A 20913-nucleotide genomic window follows, 5' to 3' on the forward strand; every position below is an offset into this window, starting at 1 on the left:
CTGTCAGATTTATGAAATGCCATTTCAAAAAAGGATGCGTCAGGTTTCTGCTGTGCCTTCGCAGAAACAGCTTGACATTTCTCTTTGAAATGTGACGAGACTAGCAAGGACAAGTTTTTAAGGTCATCTGCCAGCATCTTGGAAATCAGCAAACATTACCGCTTTTCACAAAAAATGTGCAAAAACAGATCCTTGCAACTGCAGACCAATCAGCCTGCTCCCAATTATCAGCAGTCACGAAATCCATCATTGCTTCGGATATCAAATCTTTCCTCTTCTCCAATGGCTTGATCTCTGATCATCAATTTGGATTCAGACCAGGTCATTCTACTCTGGACATCTTGCTTCTACTGTCTCAACAATGAATGGAGGTCCTCAATGCCAAACAGGAAATCAGAGCTGTCTCCCTTGACATATCACGTGCCTTCGATACGGTCTGGCACCCAGCTCTGCTCACCAAACTCTCCTCCTATGGTATCCATGGAAATCTCCATGTTTGGCTTGCGGACTTCCTCTCTGGTCGTAGGCAACGTGTGGCCCTGAATGGATTTCTCTCATTTCCACTTCCTGTTCTGGCTGGAGTTCCCCAAGGTAGTGTTCTGGGCCCTGTGCGTTTTCTGGTCTTCCTCAATGATCTCTCTGACTCTCTGGAAAATCCTCTCTCTCTCTTTGCTGATGACTCCACTATCTGCCGCTCCATTCCTTATCCCTCAGATCGGCAAACTGCAGCCTCCTCAATCTCTGCAGACCTGGACAAAATCACAGACTGGTCAAACAAGTGGAACATGTCTTTCAATCCTGACAAATCTCACACTCTTATTGTGTCTCTCCGAAAAGACCGACTGGAAAACCCTCCCATCTACTTTCTCAACAATCCACTCCAAGAAGTTCTGTCACTCAAGCTTTTGGGTCTCACTATCTGCCATGATCTTTTTGGGGAAAAGCACATTTCCAAGCTGGCCTCCAAAGCCAGTCGCCGACTGGGCATCCTCCGTCGTGCGAAGTCCTTCCTTGGCACACCTAAAATCCTCACCACATACAAGGCTTTCATCCGCAGCTCAATGGAATAGTGTTCCCCCCTCTGGGCCGGTGCTCCTGCCTCACACCTAGCTCGGCTTCACACTGTTGAAACCAAAGCTTTCAGGATCATTGGAATCTGCTGTGATGAAGCTAACTCCGAGGGCCTTTCACTCACTCACCGCAGGCAGGTTGGTGGTCTTTCTGTCTTCTTCCGTCTCCTCTCCGGCCTTGCTCCCCCAGCTCTCTTTGTGCTCTGTCCCCCTGATATTCCTACAGGTCGCACAAGATCTGCCAGCAACCCTCTTATGGTTAAACTGCCAAAATCTAGGCTCTCTGCTCACCTTCACTCTTTCATTCCCCTTTTCTCCCGCCTCTGGAACAAACTCCCCCACTCCCAACAATCCCACTCCTCCCTCCAGGCCTTTAAAACGGGTGTTCACCACCATCTTTTATCTTCCCCCATCCAAAACCTTGATCTTTTCTACCCCCACTAATTCATCCCAGATACACTTTGTTTCACATTCCAACTTAACTCCTGGAAGTCCTTGCAGTGTTCATGTGTTTTATACCCTCTCCCACCCCCGCCCCCCCCCCCCCAAGCCTTCTCCCTCCCACATTTCTCTCGATGTCCCTGCTCTCAAATGTTGTGTTTGTGTCCTTCCCCCTCTCTCCCCATCTTGTCTACTGCTCCCCTTGTTTGTGTTTTGTGTGCCGGTTTGACCCTTTGTGTGATTAATGTTAGCTTTCACGAGCCTCGATCTTGTATACAAATTATTATTTTTTAAACAGGTCTGGGATGCATCAAGTACCCTTTCTTGAGTTGATTGATTTGTGTCAGTGCTGATATGTGTAAGATTTTCTCTGTTCTTGTTTGGGCAGCGTTTTCTGGAGGTACCCCAACAGCTTCCCGATATCGAAACTGGCAGTGTCTTGTCTACCGAGTCTTCTTGGTCGAGTTTCTGATCGGCCTGCGATCAATCATTCTGATTGCTTTGCCTGGAAAACAAATTCGACTTGCTGGTGTATGTATCTTTGCAGTTTCTATGGTATGAAATGTAACATTCACCACTTAAAATTTCTTCATGGTGTTCTAATTCGCTGGTAGACATCATCCTGTCTTATCTGACCATAATGTGTTGGAGTTTTTTCAGCAGCACCACATATGGTCCCTTCCAAAAGCCATGAGCAAATAATACGACATGCATCCAATACCCACCGACATTTTGGCTCTGGTTCTTCCTTTCTTTCCCAAATATCACACGAGGTAGAGCCCGATCCTTTTGAAAATTTTGGATTTGTACAACGTACATGTGTTAATCTTCTTACCCTGATCATTTTGGCACAATTTCACCTTTCTATCTCAAATAGTACAGAAGTTACACGTATTTCATTCAATTGGAGTATAAACATGATTTCAATAGTCACCATAGAAACAAAGCTAAAATAGGAGTTTTTGACCATTTCCTTCAAAGTCAAAATCCATTTTGGGATAAACATATTGTCCTGTCACCTGCGATTAACACCGCTGGATGACGAATAGCCGTAACGGTCCTTAATTCCGAGGTGCGCAGCCCGAAACTGGCGGTTGGTCCGTCGCGCGCAAGTGAGGGGACCAAAGTGCTTACCTGCACTGAGCACACGGGTTGATTCCCGAATCCCACAACAAATAAACACACACGACACAACAAATGAAAGTACCACGATAATTATTTGATGAAAGTAAATGTAATGCGATAAAAATTAAAGGTGAGGTAAAACTAATTTCTAATTTGAGACGTTTCACTCAGACACAAATACACAACAGGGCAATGATAAAAGAAAATAAATTGTTTTCTCTGGTCGGCCGGCACTCAGCTTGCTCAACGAGATTATTGAATGAAGTCGGCAGTACAAAGTGGCCCGAAGCCGCTCGTGCGGGGAAACGCGCCAGCAATGGCGCCGAGTCGCTCTCCACAGTGCCACGTATGTGAGGTAATTTGTGTGGGCGGTCCTCTTTTGGTCCCCACTCCGTCCGAAGCGCCAAGAGCCCCACGATCCACCACAAAGACCTCCTCCTTAAAATCGCAAAAGTTCCACACCGCTCTCTCTCTCTCAGCACCAGCGCACCAAGCCAGCACAAAAGCGACCAACCGAGAACAAAAATCAGACCGAGAGATGGCCTGAGCGATCCTTCTGGCTGCTCTCCAACATTCTAGCTCCGACGTCATTGTCTAATCGCCGAGCTCTCTTGAAACACCCCATGGTTTTGCTTAACCAATGACGAAGCTCGGGGCGTGGCCTACCGGCGATTCCTTTGGAGGCGGTGTTTAGCCCAATCAGGAATGTTCTGGGTTCTGTCGGCAGTTTTTTTTTGTTTTGTTTTTGTATACTGAATCGAGGCTCGTGAAAGAGCTGACATTTACTTCACAAACAAATCAACCAGACAAACAAAATATATAAAAAGAGGGAGCGGAAGACAAGAGAATGGGAAGCACACAAACACTTGAGAGCACACAACATTTGAGAGCAGGGAGATGTGTGGGAGGGAGAGGGCTCGGGGGGAGGAGGCGTGGGAAGGTGTGGGGGGGGGGTGGGGGGTGGGAGAAGTATAAAACACAAGGACACCAAGGACTTCCAGGTCAGAAGTTGGTATTTCAAAAAGTGGAATTGGGGTGAAATTATCGGGGATAGAAAAGATCAAGGTTTTGGATGGGGGAAGATAAGAGATGGTGGTGAACAGCTGTTTTAAAGACCTGGAGGGTGGAGTGGGATTGAAGAGAGTGAGGGAGTTTGTTCCAGAGGCGGGAGAAAAGAGGAATGAAGGAGTGAAGGTGAGCAGAGAGTCTTGATTTTGGCAGTTTAACCATAAGAGGGTTGCAGGCAGATCTTGTGCGACCTGTAGGAATATTTGCGGGACAGAGCCCAGAGAGAGCTGGGGGGGCAAGGCCAGAGAGGAGTCGGTAGAAGACGGAAAGACCACCAACCTGCCTGCGGTGAGTGAGTGAAAGGCCCTTGGAGTTAGCTTCATCGCGGGAGATTCCAATGATTCTGAATGCTTTGCTTTCAACAGCGTGAAGACGAGCTAGGTGTGAGGCAGGAGCACCAGCCCAGAGGGGAGAGCAGTATTCCATTGAGCTGCGGATGAAAGCCTTGTACGTGGTGAGGAGCTCAGGTGTGCCAAGGAAGGACTTCGCACGACGGAGGATGCCCAGTCGGCGACTGGCTTTGGAGGCCAGATTTGAAATGTGGTTTTCCCAGGAAAGATCATCGCAGATAGTGAGACCCAAAAGTTTGAGTGACAGAACTTCTTGGAGAGGATTATTCAGAAAGTAGATGGGAGGGTTGTCCAGTCGGTCTTTTCAGAGAGACATTGTAAGAGTGTGAGATTTGTCAGGATTGAAAGACATGTTCCACTTGTTTGCCCAGTCTGTGATTTTGTCCAGGTCTGCAGAGAGTGAGGAGGCTGCAGACTGTCGATCTGAGGGATGAAGAATGGAGCGACAGAGAGTAGAGTCATCAGCAAAGAGTTATGCTGGTTATGATTGGTTAATGGCAGGTTGTTATTGTAACGAGCGTGAGTTTTATGTCCAGCCTTGTTGTAGTTGTAAAAAAACGTAGGGAAAAGCCACAGAAGGCAATCACAAACTTGGGGAAAACTAACAACGCCTATCGCCGAGCTCTCTTGCTGTCTTCTTCCGACACCGCTCCACCCCCGTGTGAAGACACAAACAATCTAAAGCTCCAGTTTCCCTACTTAATACATCGAGATATCTCCTACGTGTCCACGGTCCATGCTACTACTATACAATCCGACCTCCACAATGGTACCCATCATCTACCCCCACAAACGTAACACTACATATATAATTTCCAAAAATGCAATGGTGGTTATGAAGATGATTTGGCTCTTCTGGTGAGATATGTTCTGTTAGGTATGACTATTTTCACCAATTTCCATTAAATAATGAACATGGGAATGAGGTAATTAACACGTGATGTCATAAACAGGTGACACCTTCCATGCTGATCAATTTGATACCAAAGTTTCTTCTCTATCTTGAAAATGAACGAATCTGTGGTCATTTTATGTTAATTATGTGATGCAGTAATTTTTGGGTGTTGCCATTGAACAAAGCACAACAGGCATTTTAAGGCCATTTTCCCTGCAAGAGCAGGGGGTTAGCCTTGCGGGCCCCATTACAATCTTCTCCATTTTGCCCTATTTTCTGCATCTCCCCTTGTCCGCATTTCTTCTTACACCACCTTTAGCCAAGTCTTTCTCGGTCTTTCCCATCCTCTACTTCCTTCTACATTCATTTCCATCACTCTTCACAACCAGTCACTTTCATCCTTCCTCAACACATGACCAAACCATCTCAACCTGTTCCTCTTCACAGCATCCATCACAGGCTCTACTCCAATCATCTTTCGCAATTCATCATTTGTCTTCCTCTCTCTCAACGATACTCCACACATCCACCGAACCATTCGCATTTCCACCCTTTCCAGCCTTCGTTGCTGCTCTACGTTCATTACCCATGTCTCACTCCCATAAATCATAATATTTCTCACACATGCAGCATACAGCTTTCCCTTCAGCTTCAACGACACTCCCCTCCTCGTCAGCACGCCACTCAGTTCCCGAAACAACTGCCATGGAACCCATCCTAAAAAACATAGCTGCCAACAATTCCGACAAGGACACAATCACTTTTCATTAATCACATATAATCTTTAAAAAACATAAATAAAAAGTGTGCTTTGTTCTACCGGGTGGGTTGGGGTCCCTCTTCATAATCGCTTGTTCTCAGAATCACCACAGCTCTAACAGTCACCGAAAAGAGCCCAATCCTTTTGCTTTGCAATCCCACTCATTGCTTTTGGGCATTTGTTGCAAACTTGCTCTTTCACAAATTTCCAGAGTCAAATGAAAAAAACAAAATCCAGTCCATTTATTATATGATGTACCATACAAACCATCTCACCGAATCTTCATCAGGTATCTGTACAAGTCAGCGTCCTGTGGGTTTTTGCATTCAAGCAAAACAACAAAATGCTAAAGTACATGAACATCGTGAAACGATTCGATTTCTTAGTTTTATCACAAAGCTGTTCCATTAACCTGGGACCGAATATCACTCGAGGCAGGGGCAAGGGAGAAGACTAGAGAGGGCTCTGGTAGGATATCCGAGAGGTATGCATACTTTCCTCTGAGCTGTCTCACCAAAGTTTGAAACCCAAACCTATATGTATAAATTATCATCCTGGTGTTTCACAAGTAGGATGATTCATCGATGTGTGTGCCGTCCCTAGGATGGATATTCAACTGGGCGTCCAATCTATGAGCATTAGTTGGTGGATGTTAAAGATCCCACTGTAGCCTTCTCGAAGAGTCGGCAAGTTTCCATCGGCACCCTCAACATATAACAAATTCTTGCCAGAATCAAAACAAGGCCTGGTCACCGAGTTCCAGAAAGATATTTGGGGAGAGTCATTACCCACAGGCAACCCTACAATTGGTGGGAATATTTGGTGCCATTGAAGAAGACTAAGACAAATAAGACTAGAGAGTTCATAGTACACCTTACCCAACGCAGTCTTGAGCAAAACAAAATGACATGGGCAGGGTTTGCGTGTGGCAAATTTGATTGGTCGAGATGATTTAAAATGTCTACAATTTTGTCCAAGAAACGAAAGGATAAAACGAAAGGTTTTTGAAAGTGCAAAAAAGGCGATTTGTGTATTGTGTTCAAGTAAACAATTCACCTGAAATAAAGTCAAGATTTTAAAGGTCGCAGAATAAAAAAAACCCAGACATTTACCGCCTTATTTAACACATTACATTAGGTCTTCGTGCCTGTTGTATGTGTCCTTTATGACGTCTTTAACAGTAAAGTTCCTGTTTGGAATGATTTTCAATTTTGTTTGATTGCCAGACATAGACAGTAAAAAAAAAAAAAAAAAAACTAACTCCTCTCAGCGCACATGTCACCGGGACAAATTCAGAACCAAAGCACTGCTAAACTACAGGTTAGTTTTCCGATTCATGTTCAAAATATAAGTCAATTAAAATCAAATCGTTCCTCGATCATAAACTGGCATTTGCAGACAGACAGACAAAATGAACCAATTGCTTAACCCCGCATTCTGCGTCAGCGCATGGGGTAAATATGAAGATGAAGAAGCTCACTGTGGAAAAATTGGCAGAGTGACCAATTTGAGGACACACATGACCATAAAGCGAGAGGAAAAAGCTGAAGAATGATCCAAACCTGGCTTAGAGGGTCTATTTAATAAGATGGATATACAACCTAAGCACATCCTTTCCACTGTGCAGAAAGCATTCAGGATTATGGAGGAATAATACACATTTATCTGTCTACAGAACAATTACTTTATATCCCTCAAAGGCGAGTCATGTTTGGTGACGGGAAGGGATGGAGGGGGGTTTAAAAGTTTGTAACCTTAACCTTGTTGCCATTGTAGAAACAACAAAATTGTTGCCAAGGACTACCAATAGAAACACAAAATACATTTTAACAATCAAGTGTGTTCACTCCCAATGTGCAGAGGCAGCAAGAACCCCCACGCAAAACCCCAACCACGCCCAAACATAATTTCCTCAATGCACTCAAAACAAATTCATTTTAACAAGGATCCAGCAATTTACACCAAAACTAGAAGGAAAGGTATAAAACGATCAATACTTTGAGCAATTAAAAAGAAACAAGGCTGTCAACTCTGCAACACAAGACGCCGATTTTAAGCACCAGCAATGCCTTCCCGATGCAATGCCTTCTATCTAGTTGCAAATACTGAAATAACAACATGAGGGGAGTAGTCTGGTGGAAATGGAAAGGCCTAGATTTTGATTCGAAAGGCAGTGGGACGACTTGTTTGCATCGTGCTGGCCGAGTTGAACAGTGCTTTCTGGATTATATCGGGATCCACTTCTGTGTAAGGACGAACTGAAGTCCTGCTTTTGTTGCAGTTTTTCCAAGGAATCTGCTTCGCTGGAGCATTGGGGTTGTCGCTCAGTCGCCTGCAAGATGACAAATTCAAACAAGAGCATTAAGAGATTGCAAACAATCGCGAGGACGTGTTTTTGGTGGTTTTTAAGGCTATTGTGTTAAAACAAATATGGCGGCCAAACCATGTGACCGATGACATCTTCTTTTTTTTTCCTCCACCAATTTATCCACAGACGCTCAGGAAATTTCATCTTGATCGGATGAAGTTTTGTACTTGTTGAATTATGACATCATCATGAACACGTTATTCCTCTTGGAAAGTTATTTACAATGAATGAGCCATGTCTCAATGTTTTCTCTGCAGTGCTTTCGGAGATATAGGAGGTGCAAAGTTTTTCGGTTTTTCCAAGATGTCACCCATACCACGTGGCCTATGATGTCATAATTATCATTTTTAAAAATTATACAGGAGGAGGTGCACCTATGGTGAAAATTTCCTGTCAATCGGACCAACAGTTGCAGGGAAAAAAATCTGATTTATTCTGTCCGGACAAACAGACAGACAAACAGACAAACAAACAAACAAAGACAGACAGAGACAGACACAGACAGACAAACGGACTCAAATGCAACACGCTTTCCTCTGGCGAGGGTAACAATACTGGAAAGTAGTCCAACCTGCCGACCTTTGGCCAGCCTACTCAAAGCACAGACATGCAGCTCAGAACCAAGCACAGAACCAAGCTAGTGAAAGGGAACCAAGCACAAAACTGTGCAGACCACGTTGAACAGTTAAATACTTTGTTTCCCACGCGCAATTGACAATCTCTTCAAGTTTTAATAACATTGTTATTTCATACATCTCAGAGCTTGTGTGAAGAAGCAATATCTTAACATACATACTGAACGTGCATGTATCAAAAGGGAAAGAGCACAAAAGACAGGAAATTTGATAACGCCCATTTTCCGAGCTGTTTGCCATATGAATTTGTTTTCCAAATTACGAGGCAAAATTTTTCTACCCCGAACAATGATTGCCAGGTATAAAGAATAATGTTTATGCACATCTCCTTGAAAAGTCTGCAATGCAACGCTGTTTTTTTTTTGTTTTTTTTTCAGTTGATGCAGATTATCAAAAAATTATTTGAAACGTTTCCAAATGTCACCGAAAAAAAAACAAAGTATTGTATTTTCTGCACAAGTGGTAGTTTATAAATCAACAGCGAGAAACAGCAGAATAACCTGTGACCCCACCAACTGCAGCAATGAAAGGACGAGCTTACTTGATGATTGAAGTTATGTTCGGCTGCTGTATCGCTTGAGTTGGCTCATGCAGATGACACTTCATTGGCTGGCCTGAGGGACAAAGGTAAAGCAAAGGGGTGGTGAAGCAACAAGTAAATTTGAAATAATAATAATAATGACACCAATAACTGGAGAGTTCATAGAAAGCGTTACCCCACACAGCGTTCAATTATATACTTAAATTAAAATAAAATGACATTAAAGATCGTTTTTTAAAAATTCCGGAAGTTTTGCGCCATTGAAGCAGTCTTGTATGCCAACCTTTATTCAACATGTCCAAGCACTGCTAAACTGAAGGGTTTTGAAAGTGCAAAGTTCATTTGTGTTCTACAGTGTTCAAGTATATACTGCACTTCAATTTAAATAAAATAAAGTTTATAAAAGTCGTGAAAATAAATAAATTCAGGGTTTACCACCATTGATGCAGTAAAACTATAATGGTGACTATAACACCACCCTATCTAACATGTTACATGAGTTATACATGCCTGTTGTTTGTGTCCTTTATGACGTTCTTAAAAAGTTGGTTTCCTTTTTTAAATGATTTTCATTTTGTAGGCAGGCAGGCAGGCAGACAGTAGGTGGGAGGGGAAGGGGAAAGATCTCACCCCTCTCTGCAGATTCGCGATCGGGACATTCAGAGCCAAAGCTAGAGATTTGTTTTACGATTCATGTCATGCTATATATAGTTTTTGCCCCAATCACTCCATGGTGAAGAAACACTAATTTTTTTTTTTACAAAAGATCATATCTGGATCTGCATCAACATCTAATCAATTCGTTCTTGTCACACACATAACGTGTCCACCAAGTTTCGGCCGAATCCGTCCATACCTTTTTTAATACCGTGCTATATCATCGCTGTTAGCCCTATCACGCAATGATGAAGAATCACCAAACAAATTATCTAATTAGGATTCAAATCTTCATCAAAATAGAATTGCTTCGTCCTTGTAATACACCCAACCTACCCACCAAGTTTCGTCCGAATTTGTGCACAAGTTTTTGAGATATCATGCCTTATGTTTTTTGCTCTCTCAGTGGTGAAGAATCACTTTAAAAAAATATCGGATCCAGATCCTCATTTTCACCAAAATCTAATCATTTAGTCCTTATCACATACCCAACCTCTCCACAAAATTTTGGCTGAATACATCCACAACTTCTTGAGATATCCTGTCCACAAACTAGCAGACAGATAGGGGTGAACACATAACGTCCATCCACCTTCGGTGGCGGAGGTAACAAAGAAGACAAGCGTTACGCGTTACGCCTAGGTCCCCCGTCGGTGAAGTGATGTGAGTTGACAAAGTGGAAGACGCAGAAAACATGCTATGATATGATATTTCGCTCACAAGGTTCAGACATACATGGAGGCGGCCATCTTGGATTTTGACGTGGTGACCCAATTTTCAATAGCGTTCTTCCTTCTGTCTAGATACACCCACACACCAGATTAGAAGTTGGTACTTCGCTTATTTTTCAAGATATTCCGCTCACAATGTTCAGACATACATGGCGGTGGCCATCTTGGATTTTGACGTGGCGACCCAATTTTAAACAGCGTTCTTCCTTGTTCCTAGATACAGCCACACACCAGATTAGAAGTTGGTACTTCGCTTATTTTTCGAGATATTTCGCTCACAAGGTTCAGACATATATATGGTGGCGGCTATCTTGGATTTTGACGTGGCGACCCAATTTTCAATAGCGTTCTTCCTTATGCCGAGATACACCCACACACCAAATTCGAAGTTGGTACTTCGCTTATTTTTTTCAAGATATTCATCTCACAAGGTTCAGACATACATGGCGGCGGCCATCTTGGATTTTGACGTGGCGACCCAATTTTCAATAGCGTTCTTCCTTATGCCTAGATACACCCACACACCAGATTAGAAGTTGGTACTTCGCTTATTTTTCAAGATATTCATCTCACAAGGTTCAGACATACATGGCATCAGACATACATGGTGGCGGCCATCTTGGATTTTCACGTGGGTTGCACCCACACCAAATTCGAATGCGGTCCTTCGCTTACGCACGCACGCACTCCCGCACGCAAACACGCACGCCCGGACTGACACACGGACGGAGGGGAAAACCATAGTCCCCCTTTCGCTCCGCTGTGCGACGGGGGACAAAAAGCAAATATCCAGTGGACAGCATTTACCATCCAAGAATCGATTGTTGTATTTCTCAAAAGCTGTGACAGCGTCAACCTTGCGCACATAGACAACCTCTGCAGCACCTGGTTGCATAAGCTTTGCTCTCTTGAGTGCACCATAAACACTGAACAGCTCCTGCAAACATCACAAATCACTTAGATTTCAGAACAAACAGGTACACCTAAAATCGGAAGCTAATCAACGAATCCAGAAGGGCTTGCTTATTAAACAGCTAGGTTTTTAAACACATCTTAACTGACATGAAGAAGATGATGACCAACCAAGAAAAGTACCAATGGCAGAATCAAACATTTGACAAAGAAACCTCTCAATATGGAGTTTGTGTAACCTTTTCAATCAAATAAGCAGCTTTTCTTTTACGCAACACACTTGACTACAACAGCACACGGTACAGTGAGTGCATCGTTGTCATAACTCAGCCATAACTGTTAAAAAATATTGCGCTATATGTTGTTTTTGTCCCGATCTCTCATTTGTGAAGAAGCACTTTTTAAATCCCAGTATCCGGATCAGGATCTTCACCAAAATCAAATACATTTGTCGTTGTCAACATCGACCTGTCCGCTAAGTTTCATCTGGATCTATCCATAATTTTTTTTAAATATCGTGCCATATATCGTTTTTTGGCCCTCTCTCAATTGTGAAGAACCACTTTAAAAAGTCTCAGATCGGATCCGGATCTTCACCAAAATTGAATCCTTTCATCCTGGTCACGCACCCAACCGGTATTTCATCTTTTCGCCTCGCCTCATGGCCCCAAGGGCGTGGCCAAAAATGATGCTGCTCTCGCATATTCCTGCCATGTGGTGATCATAATTACATTTGGCGACTTTCTGCACAACTGTTTTGGAGGAGATACCGTGAGACAGACAGAGCTGTCAACAATATCCCCACATTTTACCAAAGCATGGAGACGATACACAGACATACTAAAAGAACAATGTAAACTGGTCAACAAAATAAATCCTTTTAGCTCTCCATTATGACACCACTTATATTCAAATGAGAAAGTACAACCCTTACCACAATATCCTCCTCCGTCACAACAGGATGCAGATTGGTCACAGTGACCTTGACACCCTCCAAGGGGCTGGACATCTGTGGCTGCACACAACAGTCACTTGTTAACCAGAGAAACCAAATTTGCAGGGAAGAATGAAGTACATTACACTGAAACTCCGACATTCGCGGGGGATACATTCCTGGAAAATGCCACAAAAGTTGGAACAGTAAATGTGGGGGCGTTGTTTCAATGTAAAAAGGGGGGATAGGTTCCGGGCATTTCAAAATCCGCGAATGTCAAAGAAAATCCTGCTCATGTCGGGGCATTGTTTCAGTGGGGAAAAGGGAGACCGCTAATTACACCAATCGATATGGTGGAGTGTTTTCATTCTGTACAGTAACTCGTGGGGATGACGTGTTATGCAGCTGGTGGAATATCCCATAAAGGAATGTTTACAGTGTGAATGGTGGGATATCCCGTGAAACTGGCACAGTGTGAATTGTGGGATATCACACGTACCAATGGTTACCATGTGAATTGCGGGATATCCTGCGAGGCTCGCTCAATAGCGCGGCTAAAATATTTTTATGTAGCCGCTAAAAGCCGTGAAAACGCGAAGCATGGGGCCAGGAATGTAGAAGCCGGTCATGTTCGTGTCTTGTGGAAATTTTTGTTTTTGCTCAAGCGAAAAACCACGAATTCGCTGGACACAGGGCCACGAATGTAGAAGCAGGTCACAATTTATCAACCATGAATACGTGGGGTCCACAAACGTCAGGGTACGACTGCAATTAAAACGGAGGAAAACATACACACGAGTACTTTTAACAATTTCTGTCATTACAAATAGAGATTTTTGTAAGGATGGTGGGGGAGGGGGCATAGAGAAGGGTGGGAGGATTGGGATAAAGGCACATAAAGCACATAAGAACAACAACAAATGCTTGAAAATATAAAATAAGAAACCACCACAAAAAGCCATGACTGCCATTGACAATAGGTCAGGCAGTGAGTGGACAGGTGTGAGAATAAATGAACAAACTTGGGTTGGAGTCGGACATTCCTGATTAAGCACACGGCCCGACGATGCTGCAATCCCAGGTTCAAATACCAGACACAACGTGCATGTGTGTGTATTACAAAGTGCAAGACAAGGACATAGGGGTACTTTTACCCTTCCCCCAGTTGCTTGTGGGTTACCAAAGTGGGTTTTCAATAAGAAGCACACCAAAATAAAAGTGTAAGCTATGGATGGATGTTAACAGGTAAATGAAATCGACAATAAAAAAAATGAAAAAGAACATCACACAAGAATGAAAACAATAAAATTCCAAACAAAACAGCCTTGTACAAAGTTATCAAAAAAGTGCATCAAAAAGTGGAAAATAAAAATGACTCCAAGGAAAAGGAACGCAAAGGATGGAGGAAGGACCACAAACCAGGATGTTGGGTTACTTGTACGCTTTCCCAAAGACATCCGGGCAAAAAAGCGAACTCAGTTCTCAAAGTTACAAATACAAGTAGCAGGTGTGTACAGAGCGCCAGATGGTGGTAATTGGCGGTTGCTTTTGGAGGAGTCAATATCAGCCGCCATCACAATTAAGTCGCCAAAGCAGGGAATATAGTCATTTCATTTTGTGACATTCAAACTCAAACCACCACAGCTCAACAGTGAAGCTTGTGATCAAATATTGCTTTGGATCAGAAGTTTCCTTTTTTTTTTTTGTTTACTTTTTTAATCACACTTCATGTGATTCATTTGTTTCATGATCACAAACCTGATGTGATAACTGCTTTCCACTCCTGTCATCCAAATCTCATCCCCAGGCTAAAAACACAACCACCACCCCCACCCCCGTCACCTCCCACAGCAGGCATGCAACGTCATCCTTGGTACATTTGCAAGACAAGCCTTTTTTAATTCCCCCATCCTCCCAAAACCCTGAAATCAGACCAAGAGCATTTAAAATTATGCCCTCCAATGTGAAGGAATGCATTTCCTTCCTTAGGCACTGTAATGTGCTCCACTGCTCCAGGAAGCTACAACAATTGCGAGTCGGGAAAGGAGTTATGGTTAGGCTTCTTCTTCCCTCCAGGACTTAAAGGCAACTGTTCACCACCATCTCAAATCATCACCCCATCCAATACCATTATATTTTCGACCCGCATCAATACCACCACCCCCCCCCCCCTCCTTACCCACCCCCAAGTTTCCATTGCCACCCCCTACCCACCCCCGACAGTTTGTGGTTATATCCATCTGGTCTTATCTTCCCCTTGCCCTCATTCTTCAATACATCCTTCATTTCTCTAAGTCTCCCTTATCCCTGCTGTTGGTGTGCCCCCCCCCCACCCCACCCCACCCCTCTCTTTCTACTGTTCCTCTTGTTCCATTACATCCTGGTCTGTTCTATGTTGCAGCTCCTCCATGAGCCTCGACATTGTATACAAAAAGGCAGGGGGGGGGGGGGGGGGGGGAGAGGAGGTGAAAGGGGAGTGACCCAGATGATCGAGTTGACCAAAACCAAAGTCAATTCAAGTGTTAAATCATCTGAAATGATGGACCCAAGGTCCAGAACGTTGCGGTACCCATGCTAGTACTCGATCCGGGCTATATCCTCCACGACACAACGTGTATTATTAAAAACAAAATAAAGACAGCCAGGACATCATCAACTCAGATTTTGCTGAAAAGACAAGATTACAGTCATTGTTTAAGCATCCAAGCTACGATATAAGAGCGCCATTGGTCTGTGTCGCCATTTTTCTCAGAGATGGCTGAACGGATCTTCGTCAAACTTTCAGAGGTTCATCATTGGGTGCCTGGGAGTGTTGTAGGCCAAAAAAATATAATATTTTTTGAAGTTCGTTTTTTTGGATTAAAAAAATTTTTCCCACTCTATAGTGCCTCAGCCCTTTTTAATTAATGACAGTTATATACAAGTACACATTCGCATAAATACAAAACAATCACCAGACATTTGAACACAAGTAATAAAACAATTCTGGAAGAGGTCGAAGTTGGTGGTAAGGATTCTTCTTCTTCTTCTTCCTGAACATCATCATACTGAACTCAGAAAGGTGATCAACGGCACATTCAGCATAAACAATTTCAACGAAAATATATTCAATGAAGCATATATTCAACGAAAAGGTAAAATGATGATTTGACATTTGTGATGGATTCTGATTTGGATGTAATTGCTTTTCCATTATATTTGCCCTCATTGTACACTGCTCCTTTCCTATGCCATCTCCAGGTGCTGCATAACGTCATTACCGGGCACTGAAGGGGGCTCGGCAATGACGCACGCTGAAAGGGAGTACTCAGTTTGTTTGTTTGTTTTCTTGATTGTCCGGGTGATATGTCAGCCATCCTTTGAGCTAAGAAGCTGAAATTTTGGCACAATAGTGAGCAGGTACTTTGTCAAAAACGGTATTTTTTGTTTTTTGATAAATCAATTAATTGATGAGTTATTTAATTATTAGCGATTAATTAAGTACTTATACATTAGGGTGTTTCAATTTTCCGAAGTTGCTATTTTCGTGTCACTTTTCTCGTCCCCTTGGTTCTATTCATCTAAGTGACCCGTATGCCAAATTTTAGACAAATTGAATAATATTTAGAGGTTGCACACTTATAGTCTGCACTGCTTATATTCATTGCATTGCACACACACACTGCATTGCACACAATGCTTATATTCATTTCATTGTGTTATGTTCAATGTTTTACAATTCTTTCGATGTCTTATTAATTTTTATTTTGCAAATAAATCTTCTTCTTTTTCTTAAATGAACTGGAGTAAAATTTCAAGTGTGCAGACTGTGCAACCTCGAAATATTACCTGATCTTTCTCAAAATTGGCAGACAACCTTTGCATATAAATAGGAATGAGGGCATGAGCAAAGTCAACAAAAATGTCATATTTTAATTTTAAACCTATAATATGAAACACCCTATTATACATTTCCTTTCTCTTCTGGCCATTATCACAGGCACCTTTTGAGTTAGGAAGCTGATATTTGGACATGCCAATGACCAAGTGATTTGGCTGCAAATGCTTCTTTTTTTTTTTATTGATTGATGAATTAATCAATTAATCGATTAATTATTTAATTATTCGATTAATGACTAAAAAATTTTTTTTTTTAAAGTTACACATTCTGATCAAATGGTGGTGGTTTATGTGTTGTATTAGCGAATTGATTATTTCATTTTTTTATGATTATTATTTATTTATTTTCATCATTGAATGATTTATTTATTTTCTTTCTCATCTGCGCAATATCACAGGCACCTTTTGAGCTCGGAAGCTAATATTTGGACATGACAGTGACCAAGTGATGTGGCTACAAAGGATATTTTTCATTTATTGATTGATCACTTAATCGATTCATTATTTATTGATTAATAAATTAATTATTTAATTTTTTGATTAATGCCTTATTTAATTAAATTTCTAAAAGATACATCTTCGGATGAAGCACGAGTGGTTTAGTTATGCTATTAGCCAATTGATTAAGAAAATATTTTATGATAATCTTTTCTTGATTTTAATTATGTAATTAATCAATCAATTATTGTGCACCTCTCCCTCCAAATACAGTCTCTATGAGCTGCACGGCGGTATTGCCGGGCCGAGGCACCCCGGCACCCCGGCACCCCGGCACCCGGCACCCGGCACCCGGCACCCGGCACCCGGCACCCCGGCACCCCGGCACCCCGGCACCCCGGCACCCCGGCAATGCTGCGCTGGAGGATATTTAATTATTTGGCATGGGGGCGATGTACTGTGAATATATCTGTACTTGTTTTCTTTCTTGTTGTCCGGGCAATATTTCAGCCATCCTTTGAGCTAGGAAGCTGAAATTCCAGCAAGTACTTTGTCAAAAACTGTATTTTTTGTTTTTTGATTAATCAATTAATTGATGAGTTATTCAATTCTTAGCGATTAATTAAGTACTTATACATTTCCTTTCTCTTCTGGCCATTATCTCAGGCACCTTTTGAGTTAGGAAGATGATATTTGGACATGACAATGACCAAGTGATTAGCTGTAAAGGCTATTTTTGATTTATTGATTAATCAATTAATCAATTCATCGATTAATTATTTGATTAATGACTAAAAAAAATATTTTCCCAGTTAGATTCTGATGAAATGGTGGTGGTTTATGTGTTCCATCAGCGAATTGATTAATTATTTCATTTTATTATGATTATTATTTATTTATTTTCATTATTAATCATTTATTTATTTTATTTCTCATCTGGGCAATATCTCAGGCTCATTTTGAGTTAGGAAGCTGATATTTGGACATGACAATGACCAAGTGATTTGGCTGTAAAGGGTATTTTTGATTTATTGATTAATTAATTATTAATGTAATTATTAAATTATTAATTAATTAATTGGTAATTGCACATGCGCAAGATTGGAGGTCACGTTTCTTTCGAGGCTGTCCATGCGCTCACGCTTTCAAAGTTAAGTAATTTTTTCACAGTTGTGTTTTTGTCGTGGCTGTATCTGTCTTTCGGTGTGTGTACTTGTGGTGTGTCTTTGGTAAGATTGTGTTGATTGATTGGTGTTGGTTGATTGGTTGTATTGGTTGGTTGTATCTGTCCTCCAAATCTACCCCCTTGCCCCTCCCCTCGGTGTTGATTTTTCGTACCTGCATACAAAATCGTCGGTTAATTCGTGTCGCGTATTCTGAGGCCTAGTAGGTTTCCGTGTCCAACCTTGGGGCCTTGTTTTTCTCTCAGCGGTTCGTCGATTGTGCTGCAATTACTTTCGTTCCCTGTTTTTTGTCCCAGTCTTTCACCCCATACTTCCTTGTTTAAAATCTCAACTCAGAAAAAAAAAAAAAAAAAACCTTCTCTGCTCCAATTCGTTTATTCGTTGTTCTTATTTGTTCGTTCGTTCTTCGACCATGTTGTTCGTGATCACGTTGTTTAAAATGTTTAAACTTTCCCCTGAAGAACTGTATTCTGTCGTATATTATAACACCTTTTTCTTCTTCTTCGATAAAAGGATGCTTTTGACTTACTCACCAAATCTATTCATTCCAAAAAAAAATTCCATCTCTTACAGTGCCTCTTTCATACATTCCCTAAACTCTCCTGCTCCCCCCCCCCCCCCCCCCTCCAGCATCCTCAAACATATTTTTGACTCGAAGGTCTCAAGAAACTCATTTTGCAATAAATGTTTGTTTCCCATTAATCGTACACTTTTCAAAATCCAATCTCACCCCTCCCATCCAAATCTTCCCCATCACCCCTTCCCTCCAAAACTTCCCCATCACCCCTCCCCTCCAAAACCTCCCCATCACCACTTCCCTCCAAATCTACCCCCTTGCCTCTCCCCTCCAAATCTTCCCAATCACCCATCTCTTTCAAATCTTCCCCATCACCCCTTCCCTCCAAAACTTCCCCATCACCCCTCCCCTCCAAAACCTCCCCATCACCACTTCCCTCCAAATCTACCCCCTTGCCTCTCCCCTCCAAATCTTCCCCATCACCCATCCCTTTCAAATCTTGCCCTTGCCCCTCCCCACCAAATCTTCCCCATCACCCCTTCCCTCCAAAACTTCCACATCACCCCTCCCCCCCCAAAACTTCCCATCACCCCTCCCCTCCAAATCTACCCCCTTGCCCCTCCCCTCCAAATCTTCCCAATCACCCATCTCTTTCAAATATTCCCCCTTGCCCCTTCCCTCCAAATCTTCCCCATCACCCCTCCCCTCCAAATCTACCCCCTTGCCCCTCCCCTCCAAATCTTCCCTATCACCCATCCCTTTCAAATCTTCCCCCTTGCCCCTCCCCTCCAAATCTTCCCCATCCCCCCTTCCCTCCAAATCGACCCCCTTGCCCCTCCCCTCCAAATCTTCCCCATCACCCGTCCCTTTCAAATCTCCCCCCTTTCCCCTTCCCTCCTAAACTCCCCCCCACACCCCTCCCCTCCGAGACTCTCCCTCGCTCCTCCCCTCCTCGACTCCCCTCTCACCCCTCCTCCTCAAAGCGTCCTCCCCGCTTCTTACCCCTTCCAACTTTCACCTTCATCTCCCCCAACCTTCTGCCTCGCTCTTCCCCCTCCTCAAATAACACCTCACTGTGCCTCACCCAATCACCATCAAACCTTTTGTCCGCCCCATTCTTCCCTTTCTCCAAGCTATTCTGAAATCTCTGACACACCTTCAACAGCTCTCCCTACCTCTTCCTCCTCTTCCACATCTAACCCTACCCCGCACCCCACCCCCCCCTGTTCTGCATCCGATGCTCCCCTTCCTCTTCATTAACGGTATGGACCTCAAACATCTGGGGCCTTCGCTCAAACTTGGCTGATCTCTCCATACAGGTTGCTTCTGACAAACCAGACGTGATCTGCTTAACAGAAACTTTCCTCCTTCATGATGTCTCTGATTCCTTGGTATCTCTCCCAGCTTACTCCCTCCTCCGGTATGATCGACCTGAGCCTCGTCCTGGAGATGGGGTTGCTATTTTTATAAAAAACTCTCTTCCTCACTCGCCCTGCACTGCCCTCTCTCGACCTCACCCCCAGCAATACCTTTGGCTGCGGCTTCCCCTTCACTCCCACCTTTTGTTCATATGTGTGTTGTACCGTCCACCAAACAGTGATGACTCCATCTACATCTCGCTGTCTGACAATATGGACCAACTTCTATCTACCCATCCCATCTCTCTCTTCCTCATATGTGGTGATTTCAAATGTCACCATGCCAGTTGGCTGGGTGTGGGTACCTCTCTCACCAGCCATGGCTCTTCAGCAAAGGACTTCTGCGACTCACTGGGACTGACACAATCTGTCAATTTCCCGACCCGGATCTCAGTCAACGGAGCATCTTCTCTTCTGGACTTGGTTATGACTAACTTCCCTGAAAATGTCTGCTGCTCTTCTTCTGCTCCAATCGGCTCATCTGATCATGTGCTTGTTAAAGTGGACATCTCTCTGACCATTCTCAGAGAGTCTCCTCAGCGTCGACGAGTTTGGCATTTCACTCAGGCCAACTGGCACGGTCTTCAAGCAGCCATCAATCATCTGGACTGGTCTCCCATCTCTACCGCCTCTGACATCAACTCATCCTGGGAATTCTTCCAAAGTAAATTGCTCTCTCTCATGCACAGATTTATCCCATCTCGTCTTCAGTTGTCATACCCTTCCTCCCGTCCATGGTACACGGAATCTTGTGGTGAGGCTGTTGCCCAGAAACAACTTGCTTTCGTCTCCTGGAAAGCAAATCCAACGGAAGGAAATCTCATTTCCTTTCACAAAGCCCGAAACAAGTGTGTGTCCACCCTCTGGAGAGCCAGGAAAGAATATCTCTCCATTCTCAAGACCGAACTCTCTTATCTGTCTCCCTCTTCCAAATCCTGGTGGCGTCTGGTCAAATCTGTTTCTGGTGTTTGTTCCCCCTCCATCCCCTCC

At 43.2% G+C, this 20913-nt stretch overlaps 1 protein-coding gene across 2 annotated transcripts in view; it reads right to left on the reverse strand.

Moving 5' to 3' along the window:
* Positions 1–5936: 5936 nt before the first annotated feature.
* POLDIP3 (DNA polymerase delta interacting protein 3) overlaps positions 5937–20913 on the reverse strand; it is a 59595-nt gene continuing 44618 nt past the window's right edge. For both annotated transcript variants that reach the window (XM_078774914.1, XM_078774912.1), the window contains exons 6-9: positions 12488–12568; positions 11449–11578; positions 9254–9326; positions 5937–8041 (exon numbers count right to left, since the gene is read on the reverse strand). In XM_078774914.1, coding sequence (XP_078631040.1) covers positions 7861–8041; positions 9254–9326; positions 11449–11578; positions 12488–12568 — 465 coding nt within the window. In that variant the 3' untranslated portion in view covers positions 5937–7860. The remainder of the gene's footprint in view (positions 8042–9253; positions 9327–11448; positions 11579–12487; positions 12569–20913) is intronic.

This window comes from Myxine glutinosa, chromosome 3 (genome assembly GCF_964187855.1).
Source record: "Myxine glutinosa chromosome 3, kmMyxGlut1.1, whole genome shotgun sequence".
Classification (NCBI taxonomy): domain Eukaryota; kingdom Metazoa; phylum Chordata; class Myxini; order Myxiniformes; family Myxinidae; genus Myxine; species Myxine glutinosa.